At 43.5% G+C, this 16,069-nt stretch overlaps 2 protein-coding genes across 2 annotated transcripts; one reads left to right on the top strand and one right to left on the bottom strand.

Moving 5' to 3' along the window:
• Positions 1-800: 800 nt before the first annotated feature.
• PROZ (protein Z, vitamin K-dependent plasma glycoprotein) lies at positions 801-4,293 on the top strand (the record flags this gene model as incomplete). Its single annotated transcript, XM_008936200.1, has 5 exons — positions 801-914; positions 2,021-2,152; positions 2,989-3,074; positions 3,164-3,287; positions 3,791-4,293. Coding segments are annotated over 5 exons (959 nt in total), but the record flags the coding sequence as incomplete, so codon positions are not given.
• A 1,075-nt stretch (positions 4,294-5,368) lies between these two features.
• Positions 5,369-15,870, bottom strand: PCID2 (PCI domain containing 2). The gene is made up of 14 exons (XM_008936198.1): positions 15,826-15,870; positions 14,702-14,791; positions 14,253-14,326; positions 13,480-13,545; positions 13,089-13,130; positions 12,563-12,617; positions 11,492-11,595; positions 10,726-10,801; positions 10,461-10,602; positions 8,862-8,962; positions 7,168-7,241; positions 6,871-6,996; positions 6,548-6,671; positions 5,369-5,730 (listed from the first exon to the last, which is right to left on the bottom strand). Exons 1-14 carry the CDS (start codon positions 15,859-15,861, stop codon positions 5,641-5,643), a joined length of 1,200 nt encoding a protein of 399 aa, XP_008934446.1. The 5' UTR covers positions 15,862-15,870; the 3' UTR covers positions 5,369-5,640.
• Between the last annotated feature and the right edge of the window lie 199 nt (positions 15,871-16,069).

Here is a 16,069-nt window from a genome sequence, read left to right as displayed (position 1 = left end):
TTTTTTTTCCCAAGGACTAGGCAGAATCTTCATCTTTCCATTCCTGATATCAATTCTGGCAGCCCGTTGACTTTTTAAAGTCTCTGATGAAGTTTTACATTTTAGAAAGGCTGGAGAGCATGTCTCAGGTTAGGACTTTCTGGCTTGTTCCCTGATTTCTCATGTCCACAACCAGCAGCTGTTATTTGGAGAACATTTTCAAGCTTTTGGAGTCTTTCCAGTGGGCAGTTTAAAAGGAAACTGGCCACTCTGCCTGGTGCTTCACCTGTGGGCATCCTCTGGTTTCAATGTTCAGATATCAGGAAAATTAAGGTTGCTTGTGTCTGAGATGTGTAAACACCAGATTTCCTCCTATTTTGATGCTCCTTGCTGTATAATTTTGATGCTCCTTGCTGTATAATTTTGATGCTCCTTGCTGTATAATTTTGATGCCAGCTTTTTTTACCCAGTGCATATGACCCAGACATGGGAGTTGTAAACCACCAGTCCCAACATGACATTTGTAATGAGCACATGAACTGTAACTCACTGTTTTCCCTGGAGCAGAGCATCTGTGGTCCAGGAGCAGGCTCTGCCTCTGGGCACCTCCTGACCTCTCTGCCAGGGGCTGTGAGGGCACCTCCAGAAGCAGAAACTCGGGCTAAAATTACTCCTGAGGAGCAATTTAGTGATGCATAGCCCAATTCTTTCCAAGCTGCAACTGCAGCTCTCCTCTGAGTGCCTCGTGTGCTGGGGAGGGGGCTGAGTCGCTCAGGTCTGTGGTGGTGGTGACTCCTCCCTCTCCTGTGGCATTCCTCCAGGAGGCAGGAGGTGCTCGTCCAGCCCCTGCCAGCACAACGGGGTGTGTGAGGACAACATTCGTGGCTACACCTGCACCTGTACCGAGGGCTACGAGGGAGAGAACTGTGCTTTTGGTAAGGCACCACCCCCTTCTGGCAACCCCCGGCTCCTCCTATGTCCTGGGAGACCATACACAGCTCTCCCCTTACAGCCAGATCTTGTATTTGAGGTTAAAACTCACAGTTCTTGGCAGAGCAGAGGTGATGTTTGCTGCCCACCGACCAAAACATTACAACAGGCTGCCCCTTCTCCCTGAGCATCCCTCCTCGGGGGAGCAGCAGAAGGGCTGAGCAAGACTTCCTCAGGGGTGGGCTCCAAAGGCAGCCCTGCCACTGCCACCAGTGCCCCCCTGCTGCTCGTCCTGCCACCCTCCCAGGCAGTGTGTGCCCTGAAAAAACAGGGCTGTGCTACCAGGGTGGCTGCCCCCGTGTTTTTTCGCCCCCCCCCCCCCAAATTCAGTCCCTCGGGACAGAGGACTCCAGGAAACAAACTGTTTTCAGTGTAAAAGGCATAAAGCAAAGCAGACAGCTTTAGCCACCTTCTCTAAGCAATGCCTCCCACCTCAACACGTGCAACAGAACCCCCACTGCAGGCACTTGGTGTTTTAAGACAGCAGCAAGTAAACCACTGGCATCCTTCCACAGGTTCCCATAGAATCATAGAATCCTGTAGGTTGGAAGGGACCTCCAAGATCATCAAGTCCAACCATTGAGCCATTAGGGCTCTAAAGTCCTCTGCTAAAACAGATCAGAATCTGTCAGGGTTGGAAGGGACCACAAGGATCCCCCAGTTCCAACCCCTCTGCCATGAGCAGGGACACCTCCCACTAGATCAGGCTGCCCAGAGCCTCCTCCAGCCTGGCCTTAAAGACCCCCAGGGATAGGGCCTAACCCCCCTCCCTGGGCAACCCATGGAAGGTCCAGTTTATTTGGCTCCCCAGAACTCACAGCTGCAAGGGGGGTGCTGGGGAACCACGAGTTTGTGGACACTGCAGAGACTCAGTTGTCTCCAATTTCTGCTTAACAAGGGGAAAAACAATGTGGTGGGAAACACTACCAAGCCAGAGTGCCTACCAACCTCCACACAAAGTAACAAAATGCTTAGCAAAGAGGACTCAAGTCATGCAAGAACACTCTAGCTGAACTGCTCCCCATGCTTTCCATCTGCTTGTCCTCTGCAGCCAAAAATGAATGTCACCACCACGCCAAGGAAGGATGTCACCACTTCTGCTACCCTGGAAGCAACTCCTACCATTGCTCCTGTGCTGATGGCTATGAGCTTGGGAAGGACAAAAAACAGTGCATTGCATTAGGTAGGTGTGAGCATGGAAACATGGGGGGCACGTCCTCAGTGCCACCATCTGACAGCCAGATGCAACCAGCCTGCTTGGAGAATCAAGTTACTGACCCTCCACACTGTGCAGGAAAAGGGGGAATCCAGGCACCACCCCCCAGGATGCCAGAGCAGGGGTGAAAGAAGCTGTGTTTGAACTGAATATTTAAACCTGGGTCAGCAGAGAGGATTTGCCTCATCCTACATACCCCTCACAGGGCCATGTTTGCCCCTGCTGTGCTTGGAGAAGAGTAATCCCACTGGAGACCTGTCTGGGGATGAGGTTCAGTTGATGCCCATCAGGCAGCTGATGGTCTCCTAAATAAAGGGCAACATTAGCTTCCCTAGGAATGAGTTTGAAGCAGTAGAGATCTTCATTTTTTTCATCTCACTCAATCCCATCCCCTTATAAACTCAGGCCCTTGGAGGGCAGCCAAAGAGGAGCTGAGCTGCAAAGCTTTTGGTGCTGAGGGCTTGATGTCCACACTCTGTGCACATTTCAGGTGGGCTTTCCATCAGACCAGCTCTGGTTATGTGGACTAAGCTATGAGAGTACTTCACATGTGCTCCTGGAAGATGTCTTCTGGTTTAGCTTCACCTGAACAGAACCCAGTTAGTGTGACCCAAGATTAAGATATTAGGCTACAGATGGCAAGTAAATTATTCCAGTTTTCATCAGCTGAGAAATTGTCCTTTTCCTTGGTGCAAAAACAAACCCCCAAAGTCAGGTGGAAACAGGAAGGTATTTGCAGGTGTGATTTGTCTCGGAATGATGCAGCATGAGGGGTTTTGACTTGTTAAAAATTCATTTGCCAGATGAATGTGCATGTGGCAGACTTCAAGACAGTGCTAATCTGATAACTGAAACCAGGAAGAAACGTGATGAGCCATTTCCTTGGCAGGTATTTCTAGCAATCCATGAAACCCACCACTCCACCTCACGTGGACAGTGCTATCTATTGTCTTTTTGGTTTTTTTGCATTTTTCTCAGGTCCTGCTGCTGAACTCAGAAGGGAAAGGGTTCTGTGGAGGAGTGCTGCTCAAAAGTAACTTTGTACTGACCACAGCAGAGTGTGCCCTTCTGCACAGCCAGCTCCAGATCAGGGTTGGCACGGGTAGGTAATCAACTATTTTCTCTTGTTCCAGCACATTTTAGTCTTGACAAGCTTAATTTTAAAAAAGCTTAGTAAAATTTTTTCAGCCTGAAAACATTCCTGAAGGAAACAAACCTGCTGTCATGTCATATAAGCATCTCAGCTAAGGATCTTGAGCCAGGAGTTGCCCCACACAAGCCAAGCAGAGAGACAACTGCCTCTCAAATTCAACTCAGCCCTGGGATAAGCTAAACCCAGTGGATTTAGAGGTGGCTTTTTTTTTTTCCTACCAAAAATCACATCTCTTGTTTCTTTCCCTCTGAAATGATGGATGGTTTACACAGCACTAAAAAGCTGTCAGCACATCATTCCTGGTTCACCTCTACTACAGCAGCTTCAGGAGGGTCTGTAGTTTATCTGCTGCCTGTATCCTCAGCACAGCCAGGGAGCTGTCAGGCTGCATGCAGTCCTTGGGTCTCTGATGAATCACTCCTCAAGAGCAGTGAAATGTGATTGCTCCACAGGGCCCAATGGCACAAGTGGGGCTGAGAGGACCCTGCAGGTGAGTGAGAGGCACGTCCACATGCACTATGAGGAGGACTCTGGGGAGAACAACATTGCCCTGCTCCAGCTCCAGGAGCACGTGGAGTGCAGCCACCACCAGCTGCCCGTGTGTGCCCCTGAAAGAGACTTTGCAGAACACGTCCTGATCCCCAAGGTGGCTGGTACAGTGGGTGGCTGGAGGATGGAAGGGGATGAACTGCAAGGGGAGGAGCTGCATTTTTTTGCTGAGGACTGCAAACAAATGCTCAACATCAGCCTCACCAACAGGCAGTTTTGTGGCCACCTCCAGGAGGCCACGGACAAACGACTGGCTGGAGGCAGCTTTTTAGCTACAGAGTATAAAGGCACTTGGTTCCTGACTGGGATCCTGGGATCCTGGCCACGAGAAGACAGCAACTGGAAGGCACTTCTGTTCACTAACACTGCCAGGTACATGATATGGTTGAAACAAAAAATGAGATGAGACTCAAGCACAACCAACCCTCCAGCACCAAACTGCTACCAGTCACTGCAAGGAAAGATTTGGGTGCAGCCAGTACATCCATTTGACTCTCCATCAAAATTTGCATCAGTGGAAGTTGTAAAGACAATATGTGTGGAACTCCAGTTCAGAGAGGAAGGCCCCCTTGGCTCTCCTTCTGCTGATGATGTGGCACTGTGAAAGTCATGATGTGGTAAAGTTATTTTACTCAAAACTGACTGAAGGACTAAGGTGGATGGGGCTTTTGAGCAACCTGGTCTGGTGGGAGGTGCCCCTGCCTATGGCAGGGGGGTTGGAACTAGATTTTTAATGTGCCTTCCAAGCCAAACCATTCTATGATTCTGTGAACTCCAAGCCTTTAAATGCCCATGTTAAAGTAGGACTTTACACTCTCATCATACTAAAAAATGCTTCCTCTCAAACATGGTAGCTGTGTTTTCCCTTATGGCTCATGTCCACATCAGCTCGTGGATAAAATAAAGCCCAATTCTCAAAGAGGGGGGAAAAAAAACCATTTTATTTCCTTTAAAAATAATTTAAACCCCCTCAAACTGCCCTCCCATCACTATGGACAAAGTTACATTGTACCACCCCCAAACCAACCAACCAAACCCCTGAGGTAGTAACACTTAAACTAATGGATCCAGTGGCAGTGTTTTCCCCAGAAGCAGAATAAAACAGAGTATGGATAACTTACTTAGATAAACTTTTGTTCAACACAACAAAAATGAAATAAAAAAAAAGCCCAAAGCCAACTGTGGGCACCTACAGACAAAACTCCCATGTTTACTTGAACTCTCTGACACAGTAAAGCTTTTGGTGTCAAGCACCTCTCTAATTTTTAGAGAAAGCTTGAAAAGAGTGCTTAGTATCAGCAAGGTTATTGAAGAGATTTGGGGGGGGAAAAAAAAGGAAACCATGAAAGAAAATATAATTTCCATTCCAAAGAATGGATTAGCACAAGTAACAAAGGATGATGCTTCTCCTCTCTGGAAAATAACTGCAGAAATAGCAATGCAAAATACTTTATGAAAGCTTTTAAGTCGTTTGGAAGGAATTTGGAATGCTTTGCTTTATTTCCTCATTAAATACTTTGAATGTTCTAGAAAGCCCGTGGAAATTCTCACTGAGAAGTCAGCATTTCATTCCAACAGACTCTGCAACACTGGAAGCCTTGGTCATTCTGGGAAAAGAGCCACAAACAGTTCCTGGTATTGCAGTCCTGGACATGAACCAACTCACTTGCAGTGTTCTCAGGGTGGTTAGAAGCAGCTCCCCCAGGCAAGCTGAGTATCTCTGAGAAGTACTTGCATGGATAAGGTGCAACACTCAACACACTGTTGACAGGGGAGGAAATGGGTTCTGCTTGCTGACCACAAGCTTTTGATGCTGATGAGATATATAGCCTTTAATGTGACCCTGGCAGGAGGAGAAAAAGGCAGCATTAGTACTGGGAGCTGGTCACACAATGCCTACAGCCTCAGCTGTCTTCAGGCTACCTCACACAAAGCTATGTGTGTGTGCTCAGTCACTCCTGTACCTATCTGTAAGGATCTGATCTATGGAATGGGGTCAACTCACAGAGTAAGCAGAAAAGTTGGAACCACAGCCCTGTTTGTGGACCAAGAGCCCTGTCACACAGAGAGCCCACTGCCTGCTACTGGCCCCTGCTGGCCTGCTTACATGGCCTTGAAGACAGAGCTCTGCCAAAGCATTCCTAAACTTACTCTTGCTCACTTCAAAATGAGAATTTTCATAATCACTGCTCCATACCTAATTAGTTGACATAATACTTCCTTGTCAGAAATCTTCCAGTGGCTTAATCCCATCCCCTGTTACTCCTAGACTGCAACAAGTAATATCTCAGGAATAGAGACTTGGTGCCTTTTCTCACCATCACTGCACTGCTGCTCCACATGCTCTGATTTATTAGAAATCTCTAGATTTCACTGATATGTGTTTATGTAATAAACTTTTATTTCTATCTACTATATTTTAGTGTCTGAAGGACCAGACAACAAATGGTCAGCACATACCATATATATAAGGTTAGCTAAAATGCACTGGACTTCATCAATATCAACATCATCTACTTGCATGAATTTCAGGGCAAACAGAAAGGCATCTAGAGAGAGCTGGTGGGTTTTGAGTAGTAAATATCTGAAAGAAAAAAACATATTTCTATCTACTATATTTTAGTGTCTGAAGGACCAGACAACAAATGGTCAGCACATACCATATATATAAGGTTAGCTAAAATGCACTGGACTTCATCAATATCAACATCATCTACTTGCATGAATTTCAGGGCAAACAGAAAGGCATCTAGAGAGAGCTGGTGGGTTTTGAGTAGTAAATATCTGAAAGAAAAAAACAGGGGAAAAAAAATCTGTTATTGAGAACAGTCACTTAAAAATTCTGGTTCTTAGAAAAATGGCTTTTTGACAATAAATCCTATTCAGCTCTCTCAGAGAGAATTAAGGAGCATATACATTTTTATCTCTGTCCCAGGGGAAAACAAATCTGCTTTGGCAAAAAGGCAGGTTTTGTCATGCTTACACTTTCTTAAAGAGATTTCTGTAGGTGATGATTTTCAGCTTCTCAAGGATGAGGAAGATTCCACACCGAATGAAGAAGGTCTCATGCTTTGTCAGAGCCTCATTCAGCAGCAGAAGGTTCCCTTCACTACAGGGGCAAAGAAATGAAAACATGAGGTGGCCTCACCCAAATGAGAAAAGAAAATGTCTAACTTGGTAGAAATATCCCTCCCCTGCCTTCCCTCAATCATCCCAGATCAATATTTTCTACTTAATACTTTTTGAACTGGCACACAGTGCAATAAAACCCTCACCATACCTCACAGCCTTTGTGACTTCAGCAAACTGCATCAGGTCATACTTTTTTAAGAGCTGAATTGTTGGCATGTGGCCCTGAAAGACAAACAAGTTTCCAAGTTTTCCAGGGTAAAGTCAGATGCATTTTAAGGGTGATGTAGTAAGCTATAAAAACACTTGTTAAGGAAAAAGACAAATGTTTAACCACCTTTTTTTTTTTCCCCTTACAGAATAAGAGGTGAATAAAAGTATTTTTAAGACAACCCCTTTGCCCAGCCAAACACCTTGAAGCTCAAGTCATGATAACTACCTGTTTATCACAGTCTGTTAATGTTGGAGGATAGTTATCCAATTTGTAAACTCAAGAGCCCATGAGGTGTGAACAGATCCAAATTTTAGGTCATGGCTGTGTGATCTAACTGCAAACAGAACTGTGGGGATCCCAGGCATCACTAATAACACAAGCAGTGCTTCAGCACTGTCAAATGCTACCTCAGGCTGTACCTGACTTTTTTCTTCACTATGCCTCATGTATAAATACATAAAAATAAAATATATTCCCTCAAAAAAACCCAACAAAAAAGTTTAAAGAAACAAAATTCATCCCTACTGCTAAATCAGGTAAGACTGAACCACCCATGCTATCAAACAGAAATGTTGTTTTTCTCCCCCAGCAGAGCAGAGATCAGATTGCACAGTGACTTGGGTCAGACTTTAAATTTAGTCACCATCATGCTGTGCTGTTGGTGACTCCTTTCCTGGCTAGAGGATTAGCTGAAAGTAGAACTCATGTTTACAGAGAGCTGCTAGGAATGAAAAAAACCCCAAACATCCAAGCTATTTCAGTAGAGTTTAAAGTTAGTGTTAATGTTTGGGCTCTGATTTTAAAAAGCAACTATAAAAACAATGACCTTTATCTAGTTTCTGTAGTGCCTCTTGCACACCAGAACTGCTCCAGAAAAGCCACAGTAATTCTAGGCACTAACCAACCCACTGGTTTAAGACACCCAGTCAGGACTAGCACAAAGTTTTCAGGAAAACTTAGTTTTCCTTTATGAATCCTACCATTTAATGATCTGAAAACAACCAGTAAGAAAGCCAGTAAATAAAAAATGAAAATTATAAGCCAATTATCATGCCCACCCTGCTTCCTCTTTACCCACTTGCCACTACAAGGGACTGGACATGCTGGGGCAAAGGTGGAAGATGGTCACTCACAGAAGCAGGTGATAACAGTATTTCACATTGGTAACTTTGGTAATAATGGCAGGGACAGAGAACTCTAAACACCTAGGACTTGTCTTCTCAGCTATACTGAATTAATTGTTAGCACAATCCCACTAACTGAGGGATACACAAACACCAGCACAAGGGAAAGGACAGGATCAAGAAGCAGACATGCCCTTAATTCTTTTAACAGAAAGAAGAAATGATCAAATAGCAAGTCTTAATTAATTTGTTCAGAACCAAAATGCTCTCCTTCATGACCCTCCTGACATGCCTTGAATGCACCAAGGTGCAAATGGAAATCCCTAACTTGGGAATCCTTTCTCTCCTGTGGCAAACCCTCCTCAACACTTTTCAGCCATCTCTTCGGGGGGGTCAGGCACAGACAGCAGCCTCTGAGTTCCAACAGGGGAGAAACAAGGACAATACTGAGCCTCAGTTTGGTCATCTGCTCCCAAAAAATTATTTAGAAGAGTAACATCTACTCACCAACAACATTTTTACTGGCAGCAGGTAGATCAAAATCATTCTTTTGTTCTTCTGGCTTGAGCGGTGGCAGTGCTCAAAGGCAAAGGACAGATACTCCTCAGCTGCAGACACAAATGAAAGTGCCAGTAACATGAGTCAACAACAAAAATGGATTAAAACCATAACCCAAATTCTGTGGTAGAGATGTCCATCTCTAGCTTGAACACATGATGATTTAAATTATATTTTAAAAAATATCTCCAATCAAAGTGCATGGAGAAAAACGCTGGAAGAATTATTGGAGATTCACACAAAACTACAACATATTGCCAGAAAAAAAGTCCTCCTCCAAAAAGCCAAAGAAAACCTGCCAAGGTCTAGATGTGAGAGGTAACAGTTCCAAGCAATACTGAAATTTTCAGCTCATTTCAGTATTATTATTGTGCTGCTATTCCAGGAGGGGAGGACCTCAAGAAGTGCTGATGAAAAAGAACTCTGCATTCTAAATCGAGATTAGTTCTTCAGTGGGTGTAAGCTGCATGTGAGGCACACATCTGAGCTGCAAAAACATGCCAGTGAGATCATACAGCATGACAATATGAAAACCTGTCTTCAATTTTCACTGAGAGAGGAAGATGACAAACCTGAGAGGCAGAAGACACTGTTCAGTGTGAAAAAAAAGGGCTCCAGAACAGATTTTGATCAGGGGCTTTGGTGGGTGATTGAAGTTGTACACCTCAGCTCCAGAAGCATTTCTATTAGTGAATCTATTATAATCCAGAAATGCTTTTTTTTGCACCTTCCAAAATCAGCCTCCTTTGTGAAACCTTCAAACCTCTTCTTCTCACAGCATTATAGAATCATTTAGGTTGGAAAAGACCATCAAGTCCAACCATTATACCTAACTCTACCAAGTCCACTGCTAAACCATGTCCCTAAGCAGCACATCTACACAACTTTTAGACATGTCCAGGGATGGTGGACGTGTTTAAAAGTTAACCACCTCCCTGGGCAGCCTGTTCTAATGCTTGGCAACTCTTTCAGGGAAGAAATTTTTCCTAATATCCAACCTAAACCTCTCTTGGCACAGCTTGAGACCATTTCCTCTTGTCCTGTCAGTTGTTACTTGGAAGAAGAAACCAACACCCATTTCTCTACAGCCTCCTTTCAAGTAGCTGTAGACACAATAATGTCCCCCTGAGCCTCATTTTCTCCAGGCTAAATGACTCCAGCTCTCTCTATTTCTGATAGAAGCCAGGATGCTGTTGGCCTTCTTGGCCATCTGGGCATACTGCTGACTGATCAGCATCCCCAGGTCCCTTTCTGCCAGACAGCTTTCCAGTCCCTCAATGCTTAGACTTTATTATGCATGCACACAATGCATAAGACTACAGAGACTTTCCCTGACCCAGTATTTTCCAACTGGGCCTTTACCACAATCAGAAATGCCATGTAATCTCATCTCTGATCTGACTGGGCCTTCCACCTTCCACCACGACTTTGCCTTTGATCAGTGCAGACACAACTGCACCTTCTACACCCATTTTGAGCCACAGGCACCCCTGAGATCAGCCAGATGATTCCCCACCCAGCAGCCAGGCTCCATCTGTCCCACAGTACCTTGCTTGAAGTCGCTGTCAAACATGGCCTTGCGTCCCACGTAGTACCTGTATGTAACCCTCTGGGCCATGCTGTATTCATCCTTCAGGTTGGAGCTGTCAATTGCTCTAATTAAGGGCTTGCACAGATGGAGCTTGTTGATCTGGTAACAAAAAAAATAGCTGGATTTTACTCAGAGTGCAGATAGATGGCATCGTATAAAAAAAGGGTGGGTTTGGCTCAGAATATGAAACCCAAAATGCAGCTGACCAGACTTGAAACCTACCTTAAAATAAATCTTAAACAGTTGATTCACCAGAAACAACATGCCCCACTTTTTGGAATCTTCAATGCCTGCTCGACTGCCAGAAGAAAAGAAAGAAGTAAACACACAAACCTACTAGTACCAAACACTGCAAGGAAATGATGACTTTGTCCTCATGCCAGATTCCCTTCGTAGATATTGGATGGATTTTTAGGTGTCTGAAATAAAAGTCAGGGCCAAACTCTTTGTCTTAAACCACTGTCAACATAAAACATATGTTCCCACCTGAAATTTAAACAGCTCTGCTATGTTTCTTCTCAATGTTATGGCAAGATGTCATGAAAACTGTTATTCCCCTGCATAAGGGTCCTCACTCCAGCCTGCAGGCAGCACACACTCCAGCATGGCAGCTGCTTGTAATATTCAAGGTGACTGAAAGTTTGGGCAAGGGTGAGGGGAAGCATTTTCTCCACTTTGGACATCTTGAAATTGCTAAGCCTGGAAACCAAAGAGTCACCTCTTTTCTAACTAATCCTAATGAAGCAGACTTCATAACTGGTCAGGGGACAAAAGCATTCATGGTCTGTCACAAGGAACAGGGATGTCATCAGCCCCTCCACACATCTGCTAGGGTTAAATCTGAAGGGAGCTGTAATTAACAGTCAAAAGAGAACAGATGACCACAAATGAGAGGGAACAGTGGTCTCAGTATGTGGAAAAAACCCTAAAGTTCATTCAGTTCTTAACAATTTCATAGTGCAAGTTCTGTAGAGGATCTTTCACTCACGTGTCACTGGCACAGACTCTGAAACAGCTCATCAGCAGTTCTGCTGCTTTTTCCAGCATGTCACCAACTTTGCTCTTCCCTTTCTTCACTAACTGTTGATCTGCCTATCATTACACAGCAAGAAGCAACATGTAATTCTACATCCTGGTTCAGTGGCTTGTAAACAGTTCAAATGTTCCATAATACAGCATTTGATAAAGTATTAAGGCAATGGGTTTGTCACACCTGCTAGCCCCCAAATCTAGAAGGCAGTCAAGCTCACAGAATAAAAGAAAACACTCTGAGAGGCTCCTGAACATGTACTAAACCTAAGACACATGAGGACAGTCCTTTGAAAGCAGCACTGACAGCTATTACCTTCACCACCACCAAGCTTAATGTAACCCTCTGAAACCTAAATTCAGGATCAGATGGCTGAACTGGAGCATTAATCTTTCAACTCAAGTTTTCAAGGTCCAAGAGTCTGGCAAAAAAAACCCAAAGTCTTTGGAACAAAATCAAACTAAAATGATTCCCCAGTTATGGAGTTTGAAATTAAGCTTCCCTCCACAGCCACCAAGGCTTGGGTTTATTTCTAAACCATGTTCAACGTTTTCTAGGAGTAACACACACTGGGACTTTGAGGAAAAATGGAAAACAGCTGTTACAGTAGCAAGAGAAACAAACAAAAAAAGAGTTGCCAACACATGGGAAAGATCTGTGCACCAATTAATGCAGAACTGAAACAATAAAGAGGAGAAGGAGGGAGAGGATAGGGAGTAGATGTGCTTCTTAAAAAGCTTTATTATTCTCACTAGCTGAAATGTAAGGAAAAGTTAAGGAAATGTAAGGAAAAACCTGGTTTTTCAAAAGAACTGGAAAAATTTAGTGGGTAAGGAAATGTAAGGAAATGTAAGGAAAAAACTGTTTTTTTCAATAGAACTGGAAAAATTTAGTGATTCTACAAAACCCTAAACAATGAGTTAAACAGTATCAAGCAAAATTAAGGCTATGTAATAAAATCTAGAGTATTTTCACCATGGAAACTCCTGACAGATAGCAGCAATGAAGCTGTTCCTCAGAACTACTTACATTGTTAGCAAAAATCCGAAGATCAAGGGCTACAGCATACATAATAGGTAAAGCCCTGGAAAAGTCAAAAGGCAAAAAAAAGTATATTTAGTATGCACAAATCAAGCAGTAAGACATAAGAAACAAGCATCTTTTTTTTGCTAGCTGGTCATAAAACTAAAAAAGTAGACATTCATCTTTAAAGGATGCACTTTTTAAAAGGAAAAGTCTTCAAGATCTCAGCTTTTCAGAAATCCTACCCTGGAAGAATGAATTTTTTTTTACTGTGGCTTTAATAAAACACCATCTCAGCTTGAACAAATCCTTCAGGTGTTTACTTATGGACTGTTCTAAAGAATTAAGTTCAGATGTTAAGATTTCACACTTTTGGACCTAGAAGCTGAAGCAGGCAGAACCTATTAGGCTGCATTTAAGCATCACTGGGGATAAATAAAAACTACCAGCCTCATTTTAGTTGGACTGCTGTGGAATTATCCTAGGGAAAGGTGAGAGTCTTGTTTCTAGCACCTCTGCATGACATACTCACCAGTTTTCTTCTTTGTGTGCCTGAAATGCTCTCAGGAAAGATGTACTGTGTTCAGGAGAATTTAAACTGCTAGGACATGAAGCACAGATTGAAAAAGCAGCTGAATGCTGCCATAGGCTCCCACACAAAAGGGGAGAAACCAAAGAAAAAATCTGTGAAAAATTAATTTTCCATTTTACAGCCATGTGACAGATTCTCCTTTAGTCCTAAAGTTGAAAGGAGAAGAGTGTATCTAGAATTCCTCACTCAAGAGCCTAAAATAGCCCAAGTGTGTTTGGAAGCAGACCACATTCTATTATAGATTTTTAAAAGGGGTGTAAAGATAACTTATTCTACAAGAAAACATTTAGTTCATCTGCAAACAACACACAGGATTTATGAAAAAGGATATTGGACAATAACTGTTTGGCATTTGTATGCTTCTATAAAGTCATGGTTTCCAACAGCATAAGTACACCTGTCAAAAAAAATAAAAGAGGTGCAGTATTGCATCAAAAATTATCATATATAAGACAAATATTTATTTTTCCCTCTAAACAGGCACAGAGCTTTACAGTTTACCCAAAACAGACACAGAAATACTCTTAGAAATGTTCCTACCAAAATGGCACAGGTACTTTAAGGCAGCACTAAGCTTGATAACTGTAGAATATTGATCCAAAAGATGATTGAGGATTTGTTCCTCCAATATCAGCATGTTTCAGTAGATGATTATTGAAATTGTCACCAAGGTTAGTACAGATAAAAAAATTCAGGACTGTAGAAAGGGAACTAAAGCCTGTGTTAATGCAGAGGGTTTTAGAATAAAAGCCTCACAGAATGCCTGATGTCTTAAACCTGTCTTAAAATTGCTTTTATGAGTAAAATTCCCTTTTGAAAAGATTGATTTCCCTTACTTATTTCACTCTAAATTGTTGTGGAGCCAGTACATGCAGAGCAAGCCCAGAAACTGTGTCAATGGCCATGCACAGATGGCTGCCAGGCACCTAAACCAAACTTTACATGCAGAAGCTTTTATTTCTTGCAATTCTAGCATTATTTATAAGAGTAATAGCAATTTTTCAGCTGTAAGCCCTTTAAAATAACTCAGTAAACTTAGAGATTTCCTTCCCTGCCCCTGCTGGATGCCTCACAATTGACTTTACACTCCTGGTCTATCTTTACCTCAAGTGGGCTGCGAACATTTCGTCGTAGGGTGGTTCCAAAACCTGCTGACATTTCTCCTCTGGAGATGGCAGCTGAGTGCAGAACAAATGAAGGACACATGAAAGGCACATCCAACACACCAGAAACATCCCATGGGGATTTTGTCATGGCATTTTTATGCTCACTTCCACTCTGCCATGTTATGAACTAATGCAGACCTGGCCAGAAGGGATTTTCAAGCCTGTATCTACCCAGAAAACAATTCAAAGTGGAATATAAAGGCCATCCAGGGGAAAAAAAATTAAAAAATAAATATAAGAGAAGCATATAATGTTGTAAGAAAGGAAACAGAGCTACAAAGGGACCCTGAGGAACAGATTTCTGAGGTTTACCTCCAATGGAAAGGAACCCATAGGAAGAGCTAGGAAAACTGGAAGTAAAATAAGAGATCCAAACCAGATTCTCACCTGCAGCCTTGGGTTGGCAACATGTGGGTGTTTAAATGACACCAATTCAGCACAAAACTGTCCATCTCTGCTGTCAATAGCTTCTTGCACCTGCCAGAGAGAACAGCCCCATCACAGGAGGAAAAACCCAGCCCCAGGACATATTTACAACCTCATCACCACTGTTCACCCACAGCAGTGCCAACCCAAAGGTGAGATTTTAAAGGTTTAAAGCAGAAGGAGTCAATATTGGGCTTTCAATACACTTGTTTTTTCAAAAAAAGATCTCAGGGAGAATGCAGGGTGAACATTATTGTGCTATTTTCCTTATTTATAGGATGTGAAGAAACCAGAGAATCCCCAAAACAGTCTGTCTGAGCAGCTTGTTCTGACATCCAGCTGGGAATCCATTCAGTTGTGGAAGCAGCTTTGGATATTACTTCTTAAAAGCACAGTTTGTGCCTTATTTGTCCTAGTTTTGTGCCCTGGCATGAAAAAATTTTAGATCTTTTTACTGTATGGAAAGCTCAAACCAAACAGGGAAAAATCATAAGACTAAAAGAGCAAGGGAAGCATCAAAGAGGGTGAATCAACTGCTTCAACACTTCCAGAGACTGATAATTTTCAAGTAAAGGAGAGCCAATCTTGTGTTTTGGAAGTAGTTTTCCTTGTTCAGTGTCACACAGGCTGTCAAATAGACAAGATGCTGACTTTTCAGAGTAGATCACTCTCCTGAGAGTTCTCAGCTGCTCCATTTTTGAGGCTAAAACCCAAACAATTCCTCTTTTTGTGCCCTTCACTCAATTGTCTGGGCTGACCATCACTGAAACGAGCAAGATGTAACAACAATGAAAATAAAATGGTTTGGAAAGAGGCAGCAAACTGTATTTCTCAACTCCCTGAGCTGCATTTGTTACTGCCCACATACACATCAGTTCTTATGGATTCTATAGATTCTTTCACTCCATCAGTAACCATCACAGTGTTGAGAATCTCCAGGTCTATCACCCTTGGCACACCCAGCAGAGTTAAGTCTATTTCTTTCACCCATTCTAGGTTGATTTATTTCTTAAACACGGTCACCCAAGCAAGGAAGAATAAACCTGCATACTCCAAACAACAAACAAACAACAAAAGGTGCCTACCTGCTGCAGATACTGATTGATGGTGATGTGCGCCATTAAATCCGAGCGGCAGAGGCGGAAGGCCGCATCCAACGCGGTTCTAGCGCCTGCTGCAAGGCGAGGAGGCGATGAAGAGAACGGCAAAGCCGGGGCGGCTCGCACAGACCCCCCCTGAGGGGAGCGGGCCTGGCTCTGCGGGGCCTGCCGCCGGCCCACAGGCCCCGAGCAGGGCGGGTGCCGAAAGCGGCGCACAGACGTCCCCAAG

Source organism: Merops nubicus, unplaced genomic scaffold (genome assembly GCF_000691845.1).
Source record: "Merops nubicus isolate BGI_N331 unplaced genomic scaffold, ASM69184v1 scaffold17022, whole genome shotgun sequence".
Lineage (NCBI taxonomy): Eukaryota > Metazoa > Chordata > Aves > Coraciiformes > Meropidae > Merops > Merops nubicus.
The sequence above is the reverse complement of the archived record's forward strand: the minus strand, read 5'-3'. Positions and strand labels throughout refer to the sequence as shown.